This window comes from Chiloscyllium plagiosum, unplaced genomic scaffold (assembly GCF_037043375.1).
Source record: "Chiloscyllium plagiosum isolate Xiang-an unplaced genomic scaffold, Cpla_swu_hap1 HiC_scaffold_13, whole genome shotgun sequence".
NCBI classification, from domain to species: Eukaryota; Metazoa; Chordata; class Chondrichthyes; order Orectolobiformes; family Hemiscylliidae; genus Chiloscyllium; species Chiloscyllium plagiosum.
Genome location: NW_028270151.1, coordinates 83,950,624 through 83,971,917, shown reverse-complemented (window position 1 = coordinate 83,971,917; position 21,294 = coordinate 83,950,624). Strand labels below are relative to the sequence as shown.

At 43.8% G+C, this 21,294-nt stretch overlaps 1 protein-coding gene across 1 annotated transcript; it reads left to right on the top strand.

Annotated features, from left to right (window-relative positions):
- The first annotated feature begins 524 nt into the window (after positions 1-524).
- Positions 525-10,342, top strand: aqp12 (aquaporin 12). Its single transcript, XM_043702897.2, has 3 exons — positions 525-1,170; positions 6,767-6,883; positions 7,836-10,342. Exons 1-3 carry the CDS (start codon positions 564-566, stop codon positions 8,015-8,017), a joined length of 906 nt encoding a protein of 301 aa, XP_043558832.2. The 5' UTR covers positions 525-563; the 3' UTR covers positions 8,018-10,342.
- Positions 10,343-21,294: the final 10,952 nt, after the last annotated feature.

Sequence of the window (21,294 nt, the reverse complement as noted above, 5' to 3'; positions counted from 1 at the left end):
CTCTAACTTTATAAATGTAATTTGTTTTTGTATCACTGCATACTTGTCTCCTCCAGAAAGCAGTAATGTATAGTCATTGTGAATCCCTTCCTCATTTCTCAGTCCCCTCGCATCATGCTTAACGTTATCCTGTTAATAATCTGGATGGATATTGCAATTCAATTTTAAAATTTTGTAAATGGCAGGACATTGTAAAAATGTACTTCAAACAGATAATCTGCTCTGGGAGACAGCAAATTAAAAAATAAAACCCACTCGAATTATTCTTAATCAAGCTGTTTGGATATATCATGACTTACCTCAGGGGCAGGTGGGACTTGAACCCAGGCATTCTGCTCGTTATAGATAGATGAATTTACAGTTGAGTATTAGTTTTTATTCACCGCTGGGTGTAAGCACTAGTTGATCATTGACCAGCATTTTCCTGGTTCTGCTTTGAACACGTGTACTTATCCGTCATTGTCCTTGAGTTCATGTTGAATGTACACACTGCTGTGAGATTTGTGTTTGAGAAAAGCGACGAGGTGTTTGGAACCACAAGGACTCCGGTCTTGAGTTAAACCATGGCTGGACTCAACGTCTCCTTTGGGTACTTCTTTGCTGTGGTGGCTTTCTGCGAGGTGATCAGGAGGACTTCCAAAAAGCTTTTGCCGTTTTGGTTCTACTCCAATGTTCTGGTCGAGCTCCTGGCTTGCCTGCAGCAAGCTGCCTGCTGGTTTGAGCTCCGGATGCTGGTGATCATAGGGCCATGGGGCGGTGGGTTTGGAATGGATGTGGTTATGACCCTGCTGTTCCTCCTCACCTCGGTCCACGAGGCCACGTGTGACAGAGCTGAGGCCAACCCCCTGGTCACAGCGCAGGGATTCCTCCGCTCCAACAGTCTTGCAGTGACCAGCATTGTGAAGATCTTGGCCCAGTTTGCAGGGATGCAGTTAGCCAGCGCCGGGGTGAAAAGGTACTGGTCCTGGGAGCTGACAGATTTCCACCTGATTCAGAACATGATGGCGAGGGACTGCAGCTCAGCTATCGAGACATCGGTCAGCCAAGGAGCTTGTGTTGAAGCTGCTTGTGCCTTCCTTTTCCACCTGGTGCTGATGAAGTTCGAAGGAGCAGCTCTCGGATACAGGATCCTCTCTAAGGCTCTGACCATCACTGCTCTGGTGCACGTAGGTAGGTCTCCACTCCATGAGTCATCTTGAGAGCTTCTGAAAGCAACCTCGTGCTTGATCTCCCATCGCTGTAGGAGGCTGCAGATTGGGAAGGGATGTTTCTGGGGAGGGGGAAAGACAGGCTGTGTTGCCGTATGGCTCATCACAATGATATTGTCCTGATATAATTATCATACTGTCATCGATCCTGTGAATGGGCAGAGTAGTGGGACAGGCAGCATCAGAGGAGCTGGAAAATCGTCATTCCTGGTGAAGGGCTCCAGCCTGAAACATTGATTTTCCTGTTCCTCGGATGCTGCCTGACCTGCTGTGCTTTTCCAGCAACACACTGTTAACTCTGACCTCCAGCATTAGCAGACCTCACTGTCTCCAGACTGGTGGGACCGGTGAGTGAGATCTAGGAAGACTGGAGTAAGACATGGCCAGTTGTTATTTCAGTGGATTAGAGGAGAGTAAGCAGAAGAAACTGAACTAACAGGTGTCGATGGGGCAGTAGGACCCTGTGCTCCTGGGACAAGGGTGCAGCAAGGGGAAGGTAAAACAGGGTGAAGTGGCTGTGACAGAAAAGTGAGTCTGATGGGCGAGAAATGATCCTAACATTGATACTTTGCCTACTCCCTGCCAACTCAAGGTTCATTCCTGCTGCCATTGAAGCACAAGTTTTTCTCACTACTCCAGTTACAGTGAATTCATGAGTCTATCATAGACATTTTTAATTAACCTGCTCAACTGTGTTCTGCCATAGCTTTTCGAGTCGGTGGGACTTGAAGCCAGCCTGCTGGCTCAGCGGTAAGGACACTAGAATCCTTGTGTCTACTATAAACTTAGTATAAGTCATTTGTTGTCACAGTATAGTGCAGCTTTTTTTAAAAACAAAGCAAGAGACAAAGATTGAGTGCATAGACATTGATATTCAAAGCCACTGTTTTAATTTTCACAGGAAAATGGACAGTTGCATAATTGTTGCAATAATATAATAAAAAAAAACTTGACACTGCTCCTATTAATCAGTTGTGTTGGTAATAATACATGGCATAATGTGGCATATCAGTTGATGTGTTGCATCTGTAGTAGGTGGGAGCTGTTGGACAGTGCCATCCACAGCAACCACATCAGCAGTGACTGTCTTCAGCTCAAAGCACTTCAACTTAGAACCAACAAGCTTAAGTCTGAGCTTCAGACACTGCAATGGAGGGTGAAGGTTCTCAGGGCAATTTGTCCCAGGAGATAGCCACACCCCTGAGGCTAGGTGGTCAAGGACAGGAAGTTGTGAAAGTGGATGTATTAAGGTAGCACGAGAGGAGTTGTAGGCCACACAATTTTCCAACAGATTGGAGGTTCTTGTAAATTGTGGGGATGGAAACAGGAATTTGGGGCGGCACGATGGCTCAGTGGTTAGCACAGCTGCCTCACATCACAGGGAGCCGGGTTCGAGTCCAGCCTCGGGCAACTGTCTGCGTGGAGTCTGCACATTCTCCCAGTGTCTGTGTGGGTGTGCTCCAGTTTCCTCGCACAATCCAAAGATGTGCAGGTTGGGTAAATTCGCCATGCTAAATTGCCCATAGTGTTCAGGGGTGCGTAGGTTAGGTGCATTAGTCAGGGATAAGGGTTACTCTTCAGAGGGTTGTTGTGGACTTGTTGGCTGAAGGGCCTGATTCCACACTGTAGGGGTTCTATGAAACAAGGATTGCAGTGAGTCTGAGCAAACTGATCATGTTGCAGAGAGATATTTGGGGGGGGGGGGGGGGGGGGTGGATGAGGGGCAGAGGTTGGCAGCTGTAGGAGAGGACAATATGATTGGGAGGTTAAATACTATCTTCACTCAAGAGCACAAGTCCTGAGGGCTTTTGCCTTCCCAGTGCCAAGGTTGAGGACAACTTCTTAAGGCTGGTGAGAAGTTTAGATTGAGGGGAGATGGATCCAGAAGTCATGGTCCACATGAAAATGAGCAATACCACAGGTAGGGCTTTTAACTTCCACACAGAGAATGTGAGCAGCTAGGTACTAATTTAAAAAGCAGGACCACAAAAGGATAAATGTCTGGATTACTAACCGAACCAATGAGCACAGGGTAAATAAGATCAGAGTTGAATGCATGGCCCAAAGATTTGCAAAGGAGAAATGGATATCAATTCATGGGTCAGTAGCACCAGTACTGGGGAAAGAGGGAGCTGCTCTTGATATGGGACCAGTGTCCTGGTGAGCCATTTAATTAGGTTTGGAGAGAGAGTTTTAAACTAAAGAGCTTGGTGGGCTGGTGCTGGTGAGATCATTGATATGAGCAAAGATTTGGAAAGTTGAAGAGAACAGACAAGGAACTGAGTAGGATAGCGATAAAGGCCATGGTAATCAAAGTGTACCGACATAAGAAAGTGCAAGCAAATAATGGGGAAAAATGGGAAACGCAAAATGGAATAAAAGGCTCATTGTCTGAATATGATGTGATAACCATTACAGGATCACGGCTGCATAGTGATTAGAACTGGGTCTTCAATATTCAAATAGATTTCACATTTTGGGAGAATAGGAAGAAAAGAAAAAGAATTGGTTGCCCCTGTTTAAAGGATGAGATCAGTATTCAGAACTGATCTTGGGGGTTTGAGGGTTCAAAATGTAAGATCACTTCAGGTGAGGATAAGAAATAGCAAAGGAAAAAGTCACCAGTGAGTCTCGATGGTGGCTACACTGTACGACAGAGTATACTCAAAGAATGTTGACAAGAAAAGACCTGCAATAATCATGAGGGATTTTAATTATCTTAGTTTGAACAAATCAAATTGATTAAAGTAGGCTAGAGGATGTGTTCAATACAGTTTCTCAGAACCACTCATTCTAGAAACAAGCAGGGACTCAGTCCTTTCAAATCTAATAGAATGTCATACAACAGAATCAATTAATGAGCTTATCATAAAGGATTTTTCAGGTAAGACTTTCACATTAAGTGTGAGGATGACAGATGTGGGTCTGAGACTAATATCGTAAACTTCAACAAGGGCAGTTGCAAGACAAACGAATAAAGACAGGATTGGCTAAAGTAAACTGGGAAAATAGCCTCAAAAGGTAAAAGACGCAGTGGCAGACATTCAAGCAGATAGAGTCACAGTGTCATACATCACAGAAACAGACCTTTCCATCCAATTTGTCTCACAGCACCAGGGTTCCAAGTTCAATTCCAGCCTTGGGTGACTGTATGGAGTTTGCACGTTCTCCCCGTGTCTGCGTGGGTTTCCTCCGGGTGCTCTGGTTTCCTCCCACAGTCCAAAGATGTGCAGGTCAGGTGAATTGGCCATGCTAAATTGTCCACAGTGTTAGGTGCATTAGTCAGAGGGAAAAGGGTCTGGGTGGGTTACCCTTCGGAGGGTCGGTGTGGACTTTTTGGGCCAAAGCACTTGTATCCACACTGTAGGGAATCTAATCTTGTCCCATTTGCCAGCATTTGGCCTGTATCCCTTTAAACCCTTCTTGTACATGTACTCATCCAGATGCCTTTTAAACGTTGCAATTGTACCAGCCTCCACCACTTCCTCAAAGGTTGATGAAAAGAATGGTGATGAATTGGAGAAGTGAATAAACTGGCAGCAAATATAAAAACAGACTTGTCGAAGCTTTTACAATTTATAAAAAAAAGACGATAGTAGTTAAATGTTGGCCCCTTAAAGAAGAGAATTGGGAATTAATGGGAATAGCAGAAATTGCTGAGACTTTGAAGTATCATTTTGTGTCTTTCTTTACAGGAGGAAATATAGAAAGCATTCCAAAAATAGTAACAAATCAGAGGCAAAAGGGGAACTTAAAACAATGACGATTTCCAGAGAACATGTGCTGGAAAACCAATGGAGCTAAAGTCCAAATCCCCTCGGTCGTAAAGGAAATAGCTATAGAGATAATGGATGTGTTGCTTGAAATCTTACAAAATCCTTAGATTCTAGAAAGGTTCCAACAGATTAGAAACCTTACAACATTTTTTTCTCATCCTTCTCAAAGACCCCTTAAATCTGACTTCTTTGAATATTGGTTGCAATATACTTACACTGTTCAGTTTCAAATTTAGTTTAATGGGAGATTTTACAAAGTTAGAAGCATCATATAAATGCAAGTTATGTGTTCAATAACTTTAATAGTACGTGAAGAATTTCTTTCAGACTCAGTGAATTATTGCAATTAAATGGCTATAGCATTTATACATACGTTCTTGTTGCAATCAATAACAGATTGGTTTCCAAAATGATTTTTGATGGTTGCACAAGGAAAGAGTTAAAAATCCAAATATTATAACCAGTTGCTTTTCCTTGGTGATATTTTATTTCGTATAGCTAGGGTTGGTGAAAATACAGTTGTTAATCAAAATGTGTGATGAGAAAAGCAAACAATCTCTTTTCCAGAAACATATTAAAAGGCAATTAACTTCAGTAGTCTGTAAGGAAGAACTACATGAATGTTGCCACAGTTGGGGGGTTTGAACCATAAGGAGAGGCTGAATAAGGCTGGCGCTGTTTTCCCTGGAGTGTGGGAGGCTGAGGGGTGACCTTATAGAGGTTTAAAAAATCATGAGGGGCATGGATAGGGTAAATAGACAACATCTTTTACCTGGGGTGGGGGGGAGACCAGAACCGGAAGACATAGGTTTAGGGTGAGAGGGGAAAGATTTAAAAGGGACCTAAGGGACAGTGTTTTCATGCAAAGGGTGGTGCATGTTTGGAATGAGCTGCCAGAGGAAGTGGTGGAGGCTGGTACAATTATAACATTTAAAAGGCATCTGGATGGGTATATGAAGAGGAAGGGTTTAGAGGGATATGCACCAAGCACTGGCAAATGGATTGAGGTTAATTTAGGATATCTAGTTGGATGATAGGGCCTGTTTCAGTGCTGTACATCTTTATGACTCTGATTCTTTGACTTTTGGAAACATCTTTTAGAATCACTTTGCTGAGAATATGCTTCTTTTCCACTCTCCTCACTACCACGTGATTGCACCCTAACCGCACAAAATAACATCATCTGACTCACCATGAACTACATTTCATGAGGTTCGCTATACAATAAACACAGAAATACTCACCATGCTCATGGTAAAATCGATCCTGATGAGCAGTCAAAGACATGGGTATGCTAACTCTAGTCAGCTTCAGAGGATATCCAAAGTTCTTCTACAATGGGGCTTTCCTGATGTCACGTCTGGGGCTGTTGTTCATTAATTGAATGCGATGAATTTCAGTGCCTCGTTAATTACACTATCACCATACTACGTTTTCCAATTTGGCGGTTTGGCCGAAGGTGAATTGAATAGACCTTGGTCTTTTCTCGACTAGCAGTTGTTAAAATCCTTTTAGTTTATGATCACACTGTCCCTGTTAAGTAGTCTTTTTATAGATTCTGCTGGTTCGGCAACGTATTTCTATAATTTCTACTTTTACTTCAGATTTACGTGCTTCCAATTATCTTGTCATGACCATGGAGATGTACGCACTGGTTATATGGGTGAGATATGTTCTGGAGCCTGATTTATTGATTTGTGATGATAGCCATGCCCTGAGAAGGACTCTGAGAATGAATTGGATTTATTGCTTTGTAATCTGTGACTGTGATTTCCCCTGCAGCTGGCCCCTACACAACAGGTCTGTTTAATCCAGCACTTGCATTCTCAACCACGTTTCACTGTTCTGGAAATACATTGTCAGAATACATGGTAGTCTACTGGCTAAGTCCATTTATTGGTGAGTACAGCAGTCCCTTTCCTCGTTCATGAAGGCTAAGAGCCCAAATGTTAGCACTCAGTGTATCAATGCTGTTCTCATAATGGCCAATCCACCTGGACAGTTGGTTTGTGTCATAGCAATTTAACATTTTATGTGTCATTTACATGCCTGGCTTTGTATTGATGCTGTTTTGGTCATTGTGCAACAGTAGCTGCATCATTGTAACTCTGACTTTATGCATCTATCCTATTAATGTTTCTGTAACTGAATAACTGCTATATAGCTAACACTTCAGACTGTTAGCATATGTTGCCTTATATGTGTTAGTCACATTATATGCAATACTCGAGAAACAAGGAGCAAAATCCAAAGAGTGGTCAATAACAAATGGAAAAGAGAGCCACTGATCAAACCTGTTTTTAAACCTTCACAAAAGTTAGTTTCCAACTGAGTCATTGTCCCTACAGAAGCACCTTTAGAAGTATAGTTCTTATGCTTACTGCTGGTTACAATAGACTGAGCCACACTCATCAAGTTGATCTTTGACCTGAGCTGTATTTACTGATCCCGTTTAGAATAATGGGAATTACAATGACTTTAGTTAGGAGTGGAAGGTGAGTCTGGGTTCACACTTCTGATCACTATCCAGTTACACCACATGTGTCTGTGTCGGTGAACAGCTGATCAGAGGTGTGAACTACCACATGAGAAATGGGCATTTAGATTATGGACTGGCACTCCGCAGCTCCCTCCAATCAATCCCTGATTCACAAGGAAGTACAAGTTTTCCATAACAGGTTAACTTGCTAGACATCCAATGGATAACGAAAGATCAAGTTGTCAGACAATTGATCTGCTTGACAGATGCTTGTGATTATTTATAAGGCTGACCCCTCCCAAATGTTCACATGTACCGTGGGTTCATTCATACTAGAATTGATCTGACTCTATCCAGTCCTCTCTGTTACAGCAACAATTTTGGCCATCTTTTTGTTCAGTGGAAACATTCCTCGGCTTTTCTGCAAAAATCTACTCTACACACAACGGACAAAGTACAGAATTCCCAAAGGAAATTCAGCACAGGATCAGGACGAGAACAAGTCAGTCAGCAGTCAAGGAAAGGAGACTCTTGGAAGAGGAGCTCAACGATGAATCCTTGTATCAGAAAAACACGCAAGATCGGAGGTTTGATATGAGGAGTTTGTGTGTAAACCTTGTGTTTTATTTTGTCAAGTGATACTTTGTCTGAAAGAATGGTGAAACCCGATCTATTACTAATTATCTAAAGGAAATTGGTTACATATACTGAAAAAAAATACATGCAGTTGGAAATAAATCAGGAATGATTGGATAGCTCATTCAAATATTCAGCAGAAAGACAAGGGGCTAAATGATCTTCTCCATCGCTGTAAGATTCTGTGAGTCTGTCAGCAGAACTTGAAGTCACAGTGTGCTTAAAGGTCCCTACTGCGGCTTATTCCAGCGTGTCCTAAGTATCTCACCTTGTAACAATATCTAAGGCAAAACAGACATTTCAGTTAAGAATAAAAGAATTTTAAAATGATTTTTGTTCACCTTATTTACTAGACTGCTTTCAAAGGGATCCAAGGTCATCAGAGTCATAGAGTCTTGGGGATGTACAGCACAGAAACAGACCCTTCGGTCCAACCCGTCCATGCCGACCAGATATCCTAACCTAATCTAATCCCATTTGCCAGCATTTTGCCCATGTCCCTTCAAACCCTTCTTATTCATATACCCATTGAGATGCCTTTTAAATGTTGTAATTGTACCAGCCTCCACCACTTCCTGGCATCTCAGTCCATACACGCACCACCCTTTGTATGAAAAAGTTGACCCTTAGGTCATGTTTAAATCTTTCCCCTCTCACCATATACCTATGCCCTCTAGTTCTGGACTCCCCCAACCGAGGGAAAAGATCTTGTCTATTTATCCTATCCATGCCCCTCATGATTTTATAAACCTCTGTAAGGTCACCCCTCAGCCTCAGATGCTCCAGGGAAAACAGCCCCAGCCTTTTCAGCCTCTCCCTATAGCTCAAACCCTCCAACCCTGGTCAAATGGCCTCCATCTTCATAAAGTCTTTCTACATTTGTGAAAGGGAATAAACTAGGGAAAGCTCAATTTCTGCAGAAGATAGTTCAGTCTTATTGAACACTAATTATCCAGAGGACAGTCAAGAGTCAACCATATTGCTGTGGATCTGAAGTCACATGTGAGCCAGACCAGGTAAGATTAATGAAACAGATGGGGTTTTCCTGATAATCAACAATGGATTCATGGTCATCATTACACTCTTAATTCCAGATTTTGTTTTTAATTGAATTCAAATTCCACCAACTGCTATGAACCCCAAAACATTACCTAGGTCTTTGGATTAACAGTCTGGTGACAATACTACGAGGCCATCACCTCCACATACAAGTTCAATATAACCTGGCATCTGGGTGGGATGCTCTTTGGAAAGTCGTTGTGGACTCGAAAGGGCTGAATGGCCTGGTTCCACACTGAAGGGATTCTATGATGAGTCCTTCCTCTTATATTAAATGACCCCATTAACAAAGCCAAAGATATGGTATGCTTTATTTACCACCCTATCCACCTGCCCTGTCACCTTTAATGATTAACTCATGCACATCCAGATTCCTCTGCTCCTGGATACCTTTGTTTTTATCCCCATTATTTTATACTGCTTTTATAATTTCGTTCCACTAAAATGTATCCTCTCACACTTCTCTGCATTGAATTTAATTTGCCATACATCTGGACATTCCACCAACCCATCAATATCCTTTTGGTGTTCCACATTACTCTCTCTCAGTTCACAATGCATGTAAGTTTTCTATCATCTGCAAACTTTGAAATTGTCCCATGTGCATGAAGGTCTCGGTCATGAATATATATTAGGAAATCAACGGTCCCAATACTTGACCTCTGGGGAATTCCACTCCAAACCTTCCTCCAACCCAAGTAAACATCCAGTAACATTACTCCTTGTTTCCCATCCATTATGCTACCTTTCATAATTTAAGCTGTAACTTTGAACATGTATTTAAATCCTCCATCGTGCTTCAAACAGGAAAGTAGGGGTAAGGCTGGGGAGGCTCACAGACTCCTTGAGGGGCCTAGGGAAGGGTTTGTGACTCTCGTTATGATTCTGATGACAAAGTGGACCCTTATAGATATCCTGAATTAAGGATTTGTGTCAATGACATTGTCAATGACAATGACATTGATACAATCTAGGTTTCAGAATTAATTTAATTAAATATAAGAAATACAGGCACTCCATTCTCACAGACCGAACTCCATGTAAGAGATAGACCATGTAAGGGATAGACACCTCCATTCTCACAGACTGAACTCCATGTAAGAGATAGGCACCTCCATTCTCACAGACTGAACTCCATGTAAGGGATAGACACCTCCATTCTCACAGACTGAACTCCATGTAAGGGATAGGCACCTCCATTCTCACAGACTGAACTCCATGTAAGAGATAGGCACCTCCATTCTCACAGACTGAACTCCATGTAAGGGATAGGCACCTCCATTCTCACAGACTGAACTCCATGTAAGGGATAGGCACCTCCATTCTCACAGACTGAACTCCATGTAAGGGATAGACACCTCCATTCTCACAGACTGAACTCCATGTAAGGGATAGGCACCTCCATTCTCACAGACTGAACTCCATGTAAGAGATAGGCACCTCCATTCTCACAGACTGAACTCCATGTAAGGGATAGGCACCTCCATTCTCACAGACTGAACTCCATGTAAGGGATAGGCACCTCCATTCTCACAGACTGAACTCCATGTAAGGGATAGACACCTCCATTCTCACAGACTGAACTCCATGTAAGGGATAGGCACCTCCATTCTCACAGACTGAACTCCATGTAAGAGATAGGCACCTCCATTCTCACAGACTGAACTCCATGTAAGGGATAGGCACCTCCATTCTCACAGACTGAACTCCATGTAAGGGATAGGCACCTCCATTCTCACAGACTGAACTCCATGTAAGGGATAGGCACCTCCATTCTCACAGACTGAACTCCATGTAAGGGATAGGCACCTCCATTCTCACAGACCAAACTCCATGTAAGAGATAGACACCTCCATTCTCACAGACTGAACTCCATGTAAGGGATAGACACCTCCATTCTCACAGACTGAACTCCATGTAAGGGATAGGCACCTCCATTCTCACAGACCGAACTCCATGTAAGAGATAGACACCTCCATTCTCACAGACTGAACTCCATGTAAGGGATAGACACCTCCATTCTCACAGACTGAACTCCATGTAAGGGATAGGCACCTCCATTCTCACAGACTGAACTCCATGTAAGGGATAGGCACCTCCATTCTCACAGACTGAACTCCATGTAAGGGATAGACACCTCCATTCTCACAGACTGAACTCCATGTAAGGGATAGGCACCTCCATTCTCACAGACTGAACTCCATGTAAGGGATAGGCACCTCCATTCTCACAGACTGAACTCCATGTAAGGGATAGACACCTCCATTCTCACAGACTGAACTCCATGTAAGGGATAGGCACCTCCATTCTCACAGACTGAACTCCATGTAAGAGATAGGCACCTCCATTCTCACAGACTGAACTCCATGTAAGGGATAGGCACCTCCATTCTCACAGACTGAACTCCATGTAAGGGATAGGCACCTCCATTCTCACAGACTGAACTCCATGTAAGGGATAGGCACCTCCATTCTCACAGATTGAACTCCATGTAAGGGATAGGCACCTCCATTCTCACAGACTGAACTCCATGTAAGGGATAGACACCTCCATTCTCACAGACTGAACTCCATGTAAGGGATAGACACCTCCATTCTCACAGACTGAACTCCATGTAAGGGATAGGCACCTCCATTCTCACAGACTGAACTCCATGTAAGGGATAGACACCTCCATTCTCACAGACTGAACTCCATGTAAGGGATAGACACCTCCATTCTCACAGACTGAACTCCAAGTAAGGGATAGGCACCTCCATTCTCACAGACTGAACTCCATGTAAGGGATAGGCACCTCCATTCTCACAGACTGAACTCCATGTAAGGGATAGGCACCTCCATTCTCACAGACTGAACTCCATGTAAGAGATAGGCACCTCCATTCTCACAGACTGAACTCCATGTAAGGGATAGGCACCTCCATTCTCACAGACTGAACTCCATGTAAGAGATAGGCACCTCCATTCTCACAGACTGAACTCCATGTAAGGGATAGACACCTCCATTCTCACAGACTGAACTCCATGTAAGGGATAGGCACCTCCATTCTCACAGACTGAACTCCATGTAAGGGATAGGCACTTCCATTCTCACAGACTGAACTCCATGTAAGGGATAGACACCTCCATTCTCACAGACTGAACTCCATGTAAGGGATAGGCACCTCCATTCTCACAGACTGAACTCCATGTAAGAGATAGGCACCTCCATTCTCACAGACTGAACTCCATGTAAGGGATAGGCACCTCCATTCTCACAGACTGAACTCCATGTAAGGGATAGACACCTCCATTCTCACAGACTGAACTCCATGTAAGGGATAGGCACCTCCATTCTCACAGACTGAACTCCATGTAAGGGATAGGCACCTCCATTCTCACAGACTGAACTCCATGTAAGAGATAGGCACCTCCATTCTCACAGACTGAACTCCATGTAAGGGATAGGCACCTCCATTCTCACAGACTGAACTCCATGTAAGGGATAGACACCTCCATTCTCACAGACTGAACTCCATGTAAGGGATAGGCACCTCCATTCTCACAGACTGAACTCCATGTAAGGGATAGGCACCTCCATTCTCACAGACTGAACTCCATGTAAGGGATAGACACCTCCATTCTCACAGACTGAACTCCATGTAAGGGATAGGCACCTCCATTCTCACAGACTGAACTCCATGTAAGAGATAGGCACCTCCATTCTCACAGACTGAACTCCATGTAAGGGATAGGCACCTCCATTCTCACAGACTGAACTCCATGTAAGGGATAGGCACCTCCATTCTCACAGACTGAACTCCATGTAAGGGATAGGCACCTCCATTCTCACAGATTGAACTCCATGTAAGGGATAGGCACCTCCATTCTCACAGACTGAACTCCATGTAAGGGATAGACACCTCCATTCTCACAGACTGAACTCCATGTAAGGGATAGACACCTCCATTCTCACAGACTGAACTCCATGTAAGGGATAGGCACCTCCATTCTCACAGACTGAACTCCATGTAAGGGATAGACACCTCCATTCTCACAGACTGAACTCCATGTAAGGGATAGACACCTCCATTCTCACAGACTGAACTCCAAGTAAGGGATAGACACCTCCATTCTCACAGACTGAACTCCATGTAAGGGATAGGCACCTCCATTCTCACAGACTGAACTCCATGTAAGAGATAGGCACCTCCATTCTCACAGACTGAACTCCATGTAAGGGATAGGCACCTCCATTCTCACAGACTGAACTCCAAGTAAGGGATAGGCACCTCCATTCTCACAGACTGAACTCCATGTAAGGGATAGGCACCTCCATTCTCACAGACTGAACTCCATGTAAGGGATAGGCACCTCCATTCTCACAGACTGAACTCCATGTAAGGGATAGGCACCTCCATTCTCACAGACTGAACTCCATGTAAGGGATAGGCACCTCCATTCTCACAGACTGAACTCCATGTAAGGGATAGACACCTCCATTCTCACAGACTGAACTCCATGTAAGAGATAGGCACCTCCATTCTCACAGACTGAACTCCAAGTAAGGGATAGACACCTCCATTCTCACAGACTGAACTCCATGTAAGGGATAGGCACCTCCATTCTCACAGACCGAACTCCATGTAAGGGATAGACACCTCCATTCTCACAGACCGAACTCCATGTAAGGGATAGACACCTCCATTCTCACAGACCGAACTCCATGTAAGAGATAGACACCTCCATTCTCACAGACTGAACTCCATGTAAGGGATAGACACCTCCATTCTCACAGACTGAACTCCAAGTAAGGGATAGACACCTCCATTCTCACAGACTGAACTCCATGTAAGAGATAGACACCTCCATTCTCACAGACTGAACTCCAAGTAAGGGATAGGCACCTCCATTCTCACAGACCGAACTCCATGTAAGAGATAGACACCTCCATTCTCACAGACTGAACTCCAAGTAAGGGATAGACACCTCCATTCTCACAGACTGAACTCCATGTAAGGGATAGACACCTCCATTCTCACAGACCGAACTCCATGTAAGAGATAGACACCTCCATTCTCACAGACTGAACTCCATGTAAGGGATAGACACCTCCATTCTCACAGACCGAACTCCATGTAAGAGATAGACACCTCCATTCTCACAGACTGAACTCCATGTAAGGGATAGGCACCTCCATTCTCACAGACCGAACTCCATGTAAGAGATACGAACTTCATACACAGATTGAAATTGACTTGTAAACAGGTAAACATTATTTTCAGAGATTAGTTATACACAGGGTGCTAATAAAAAGGGAATGAAACATTGGTCATGAAGTGTAGGTACAACTGAAAATCCCAGAACTGACATATTTTCCATTTGTGTTTACAAGTCCTTTTCTATCTGGAACTGGACTTCCTCTTTTTGCTTTGCAGCTTTACAACTGCCCATTTTAATTGTTCCAAAAGAATTCATAAACTGTAAGGACTTGTGGCTTGCAGATGGTGGACAGGTTTTACAGAACCAGAAAGCGAGTTAGTCACCACAGAGTTCCTAGCACCTCACCTGCACTTGTAGCCACAGTATTTATATGGCTGGTTCAAGTAAATTTATGGTCAATGTAAACCCCAGGACATTTATTGGTTGGAAATTCAGTGGTTTTGTGTGACTTTGTCATGATTCAATTACAATGGGTAACTATCCTAGTGGATGTGAACAGCTTCCCAACTATTTAAACCTACTCATAATCGGAGAAAATCTATGTCAAGATCTTGTGCCTCGTGAAACTCCCAGCGATAGTGTTATTTTTTCCCATCTCTGTAATCCCATCTCTGTACAAACATAGAGACGCATCGGAGAGATGCTTAATTGAGGAAGATGGAGCTCCCAGCGTGCCATTAAAAAACATTGCTGGAGTTCATTCAAACCAATGAACATAGTGGTTCCGAGATTTTTGGCTTTACAGATCAACCATCACAGAAAATGTCAGGGATATGGGATAGTGATCAACCACAGAACATCCTGTCACTGTTTGCCCAGTCATCATCTTTGTCATCCTTTCTTGGTTTTGAGTGTAGTGTTTATTTGTATAAAGAATGCCATTAAGAAACTACAATTTATTTCATGTTCTATTTTTACCATAGGTCCTCTCTGGTTGCATACAGCTTTTTCAGTATGCTCACTTTAACGTGCCTTTTAGGAAAAGACCACCAATTTCAGCCTTTGCTCATCCAGATGCTGCAATATTATATTGTATTGATATTCAATGGTGTTATTGTTGAATGTTAAGGGGAAGTGGTTAGTTTCTCTCTTGTTAGAGATAGACATTGCCTCGCACATGTGTGATGGGAATGTTGCTTGTAATTTATTAGCCCAAGCCTGAATGTTGGCTCTTGCTACATTTGGGCATGATTCGCCTCAGTATCTGGGATGTTGCAACTGGTGTGGAACATTATACAATGTCAGTGACCATTCCCACTGCTGAATGTAGGATGGATACAATGTCATTGATAATGAAGCTGAAGGTGGTTTTAGCCCAAGATTGCATTAAAATCTGGAACCCACTGACCTTGGTGAACCCCAAACTGAGCAACTTTGTAATTGATAGCACTGTACATCTAAAATATCAACTTATTTTAGTTTCACTCCCAACTCCCTTTGTGTCCTCTCTAAGCTCATGTGATCCATGAAACCCATCTTCTGCTCCCTTGAACCTCTTTCCATTGAACTCCAATTTCTCTTCCTGACCCCAGGATTAAATGCTATTGATAATGGCCTTCTCTCTTTTGTTATTGCCCATCTTTCCTGCAAATCTGGCTTCAAAAGCGACTACCCTCAAAACCTTAATCTTCACTCCTTGCAAACTATTGCCATTCACAAACTCTCTTTTCTCTCTGAAATGCTTGAAAATGTTGTCACCTACCAGATTTCTATCCATCTTTTTCATAACTCCATGGTTGAACACTCAATCAGGTTTCAATATCTGCCACAACACTGAAATATCGTTGTGATTGTGAGTTTTTGATCGTCTTCTCTCCAACCTTTGACACAGTTGGTTGCACAATCTTCTGCCAACACATCTTTGCTGTCTCCCAGTTGGGTGGGACTATGCCCAGATGGTCCTATTTTGTCTACCTCATCATCGCTAGAGAATCACTTGCAATGGATTTTCTTTTCTCATTCTTTACCATTACTTCTAGTGCCCCCCAACACTCTTGGCCTCCTTATTTCTCAGCTGCACACTGCCCCATAGCAACCTCATTCAAAAATTAATGTTTACTCTCCCTTCTATATTGATGACACCCAGCTCTAATTCATCATCAGCTGTCCAGATCCGTCCACCAGCTAAAGTCCCAGAGAGATGACTGATGGTGGTTTAACCTGAAGGCTGACAGGTGAGGGCTGAGGTTGAGAAGGCAGATGTTTCATTGTAACCTCAGCTAGTGTGGGAATTGAACCTATGCGATTGGTGTCACTCTGAAGTGCAAACCAGAGCTAACAAACCCCTCCCACTGTACTTACATTATCAGACTGCTTTTTCAACATCCAGTATTGGATGAACAGAAATTTGTTCCAATTAAATATGAAGGACATAGATAGGGTGAACAGGCAAGGTTTTTTTCCCAGGGTAAGGGAGTCCAAAAATAGAGGGTATAGGTTTGAGGTGAGAGGGGAAGAGATTTAAAAGGGACTGAAGGGGCGACTTTTTCATGCAGAGGGTGGTGTGTGTATGGAATGAGCTGGTGGAGGCTGGTACAATTACAACATTTAACAGGCATCTGGGCTAAATGCTGGCAAATGGGACTGGGTCAGATTAGGATATATGTTCAGCGCAGAGAAGTTGGACCGATTGATCTGTTTATGTGCTGTATGACGCTCACTTGACTTCACCCCTGCCTGAGCTTATTCACCGCAAAGACAATGCCTTTGTTGTCTCTGAGCTCGATTATTTTAATGCTGTCCTGCATTCTGGACTGCATGAGGCCACCTGTTTCTTTTTACTGATACATGGAACGTATCAGCACTTCTTGCCAAAACTCTGCTACCCTCCTTCTACCAAGTCTCATTCATTCACACTTGGACTTATTAACCTACATTGGCTCCTGTTCAAGAAGCATCTCAATTATAAGATTTATGTAATTGCGTCACAGTGTCACTCCTCAACTTCCCAGCTGCCTCCAGTCCCACAATCCTCCATGTTATTTATGTTCATCTAATCCTAAGCTTTAGAACACCTTTGATTTCAATTGCTGTCAAAGTGATGGCCATGCCTTGAGCTGCATGGCTCCTCCACGTTCTGTAACTCACTTACTGCACCTCTCTGACACTTTTCTCTTTTTAATACACTCCTTAAAACCTGCTGGTTTGACCAAGGTTTGGTCCAGAATGGAGAGAAAGTAGGGACTGCAGATGCTGGAGATCAGAGTTGAGAGTGCGATGCTGGAAAAGCACAGCAGGTCAGGCAGCATCCGAGCAGCAGGAGATTCGACATTTTGGGCATAAGCCCTTCATCAGGATGTGCTTTTCCAGCACCACTCTCTCAACTTTAGTCTAGAATGACCCAATATCACCACTTGTAGTTAAATGTCATTTTTCTTTTCTTTAGAACAAATATATGAAGAACCTTGGGAGGCTTGACTGCATTAACGGTGCTATATAAATGCAAATTGTTACTGTTCACCTTGGTCTTAATCTGAGGTCCAAGCTAAAACAGTCTAAGTAGCTCCCATGTTGATCTGACATATCACAGATAGCAAGGTATGATGCACAACTCTCCAGAACTGTTAAAGTAATCTCCAGAGTATGTGAAATCACCTGCAACACAGCCAGAGGCTCGCTACAGCACAGAAGGACCCCATTTGCCTCACTGGGTCCCAAGTCACTCTTTTAGCTGTATCGTGTTATTTCCCTCAAGTGCCCATCCAATTCCCTTTTGAAATCACTACCATTTCTGCCTCCGCCACCTTTTAGCTGGTGAGTTCCAGCTCATTGCTACTCATTATGTAAAACATTATGCAGCCCCTGCATTATTTTCCCAATATTTTTGAAAGCAAATTCTCAGGACAAGTAATCTCAGCAAAAGCCTTTTTCTCAATCAATTAAGAAAGCAAATGAGGTATCAGAACAACTGGAAACTCCTACCTGCCATCTCTTCAATTGCTTTTCGTGCTCTCATCTTGCTTTCACTGGCTCCCAGGTAACCTTCGCACCTCATTCAATCTGAAAATTCATGCTCCATGTGTTCTTAATTACCTCTGTAAATCAAAGGGACAATCATCCTCATTAAATCGGCAACTTGTTCTTTCACACACAGTTAAATATAAAAGTCAACAGGTTAGAGCTGACTTCTCAACAAGGTCTAGTCAATTTTAACACCTTTAACTTACTAACCACTCAAAACCCATTTGATCTCAGCGATTAGACTCACTCCCACGTTGTCTCTATGTGTCTAGTATTTCCAATCATTTGTAACAGAATGCCTTCCATTGACTGAATAATGATGTTTGTCCTTTTAGAATTCCCTGAAGCAATTTGAATGGTCTAGTTACGAGATTCTTCAGCCACAGTGAAACTACATGCTGGAAATATTCACTGTAAAACAATGCTCCAGGACAAGTACACTCTATGTTTTGCGGAACAGCGTGAACTCTCTGTAGTGTCTGCTCCTTACCCTCCTTTTCTTCTCAGTAATAGCTTTGGACAGCTCTCAAATTCCTTCTGTATACAGTTATCCAGCAAACCCACAGAGTGTACTAAATGCTTTCATTGGCCTCACAGCAACTGATAATAATCTCACCCCATCACAGGTATCAGAGACAAAATATTTGAATAGCAATTTATTGTTATGTGTACTTTTACATGGAAAATGCAGTGAAAACATTTTATAAGTTGCCATACCATGGCACCTATATTAATGACAGATGTCATACCTAATAAAAAAAGTAAAATTACGACAAAGTCGATCACAGTTCAGCCAACGGCTCCTTGGCTCAGGGATAGACCGTTAAGGAGCACTGGTCTACCCTGAAGACACAGCCAGGCTGGCTGTCACTTTGCTTGAAGGATTTCATGGTGAAGCACACTGATCCACATCTTTGCATCTTACACAAACATATATCCTCAACTAATTTATGGATGGTGTGAAGGAGCCGGTGTTGGACTGGGGTGTGTGAAACTAAAGATCACACAACACCAGGCTATAGTCCAACAGGTTTATTTGGAAGTACTGGCTTTCAGAGCGCTGTTCCTTCATCGGGTGGTTGAGGAAGAAGCAGTGCTTCGAAAGCTAGTGCTTCCAAATAAACCTTTTAGACTATAATCTGTAATTTTTAAATTTACAGATGTTCATTGATTGCTGAAAATGTGTTGCTGGAAAAGCACAGCAGGTCAGGCAGCATCCAAGGAGCAGGAGAATCGACGTTTCGGGCATGAGCCCTTCTTCAGGAATGAGGAAAGTGTGCCCAGCAGGTTAAGATAAAAGGTAGGGAGGAGGGATTTGGGGGAGGGGCGTTGGAAATGCGATAGGTGGAAGGAGGTTAAGGTGAGGGTGATAGGCCGGAGTGGAGTGGGGGCGGAGAGGTCAGGAAGAAGATTGCAGGTTAGGAAGGTGGTGCTGAGTTCGAGGGTTGGGACTGAGACAAGGTGGGGGGAGGGGAAATGAGGAAACTGGAGAAATCTGAGTTCATCCCTTGTGGTTGGAGGGTTCCTAGGCGGAAGATGAGGCGCTCTTCCTCCAGCCGTTGTGTTGCTATGGTCTGGCGATGGAGGAGTCCAAGGACCTGCATGTCCTTGGTGGAGTGGGAGGGGGAGTTGAAGTGTTGAGCCACGGGGCGGTTGAGTTGGTTGGTCCGGGTGTCCCAGAGGTGTTCTCTGAAACGTTCCGCAAGTAGGCGGCCTGTCTCCCCAATATAGAGGAGGCCACATCGGGTGCAGTGGATGCAGTAAATGATGTGTGCGGAGCTGCAGGTGAATTTGTGTCGGATATGGAAGTATCCCTTGAGGCTTTGGAGGGAAGTAAGGGGGGAGGTGTGGGCATAAGTTTTGCAACTCTTGCGGTTGCAGGGGAAGATGCCGGGAGTGGAGGTTGGGTTGGTGGGGGGTGTGGACCTGATGAGGGAGTCACGGAGGGAGTGGTCTTTTCAGAACGCTGATAGGGGAGGGGAGGTAAATATATCCTTGGTGGTGGGGTCCGTTTGGAGGTGGCGGAAATGACGACGGATGATACGATGTATATGGAGGTTCGTGGGGTGGTAGATGAGGACCAGTGGGGTTCTGTCCTGGTTGTGATTGAAGTGGCGGGGCTCAAGGGTGGAAGGGCGGGAAGTGGAGGAGATGTGGTGGAGAGCATCATCGATCACGTCTGGCGGGAAATTGCGGTCTTTGAAGAAGGAGGCCATCTGGGTTGTTTGGTATTGGAACTGGTCCTCCTGGGAGCAAATGCGGCGGAGACGAAGGAATTGGGAATATGGGATGGCGTTTTTACAGGGGGCAGGGTGGGAAGAGTGTAGTCTAGGTAGCTGTGGGAGTCGGTCGGTTTACAGTAAATGTCAGTGTTGATTCAGTCACCCGAGAGAGAAATGGAGAGGTCTAGGATGGGGAGGGAGGAGTCTGAGACTGTCCAGGTAAATTTGAGGTCGGGGTGGAAGGTGTTGGTAAAGTGGATGAACTGTTCAACCTCCCATGAGTGCTCCCATGAGGAGGTTGAACAGTTCATCCACTTTACCAACACCTTCCACCCCCTTCCCTTGTCAGGTTAGATTGAGTTTCCTGGAGTTTGATGAAGATTCCTCCACTCAGTCTTTCAGAGTTTCCCAGTGAGCTTGCCACAGGATGGCTCACTTTAGCGACTCCTTGTTTCTGAACAAATCTCATCTCTTTGAACATTTCACTCTGTTCCTCACAATAATAGAGGCAGTTTCTTCTCACATCAGTAATTCTGTTGGTTTCTTTATGTTGCTTAAAGAAACACAGCTTCACCTCTTTTATGTCAAGATGTGAAAACAGTCACTTGATTTTCAATAGGAAAAGACGTTCACGCCAGAACCAATGTCCAGGAAGAGTAGATTCCCTACAGTGTGGAAACAGGCCCTTCGGCCCAACCAGTCCACACTGACCCTCTGAAGAGTAACCCACCCAGACCCATTTCCCTCTGATTAA

What these genes read in the sequence shown, in the direction of transcription:
- aqp12 (XM_043702897.2), top strand. Translation starts at nt 564, where the DNA reads ATGGCTGGACTCAACGTCTCCTTTGGGTACTTCTTTGCTGTGGTGGCT. An exon ending in CACTGCTCTGGTGCACGTAG is followed by an intron (nt 1,171 to 6,766) that starts GTAGGTCTCCAC and finishes TTTCCCCTGCAG; the next exon opens with CTGGCCCCTACACAACAGGT. An exon ending in CTGGCTAAGTCCATTTATTG is followed by an intron (nt 6,884 to 7,835) that starts GTGAGTACAGCA and finishes TCTCTGTTACAG; the next exon opens with CAACAATTTTGGCCATCTTT.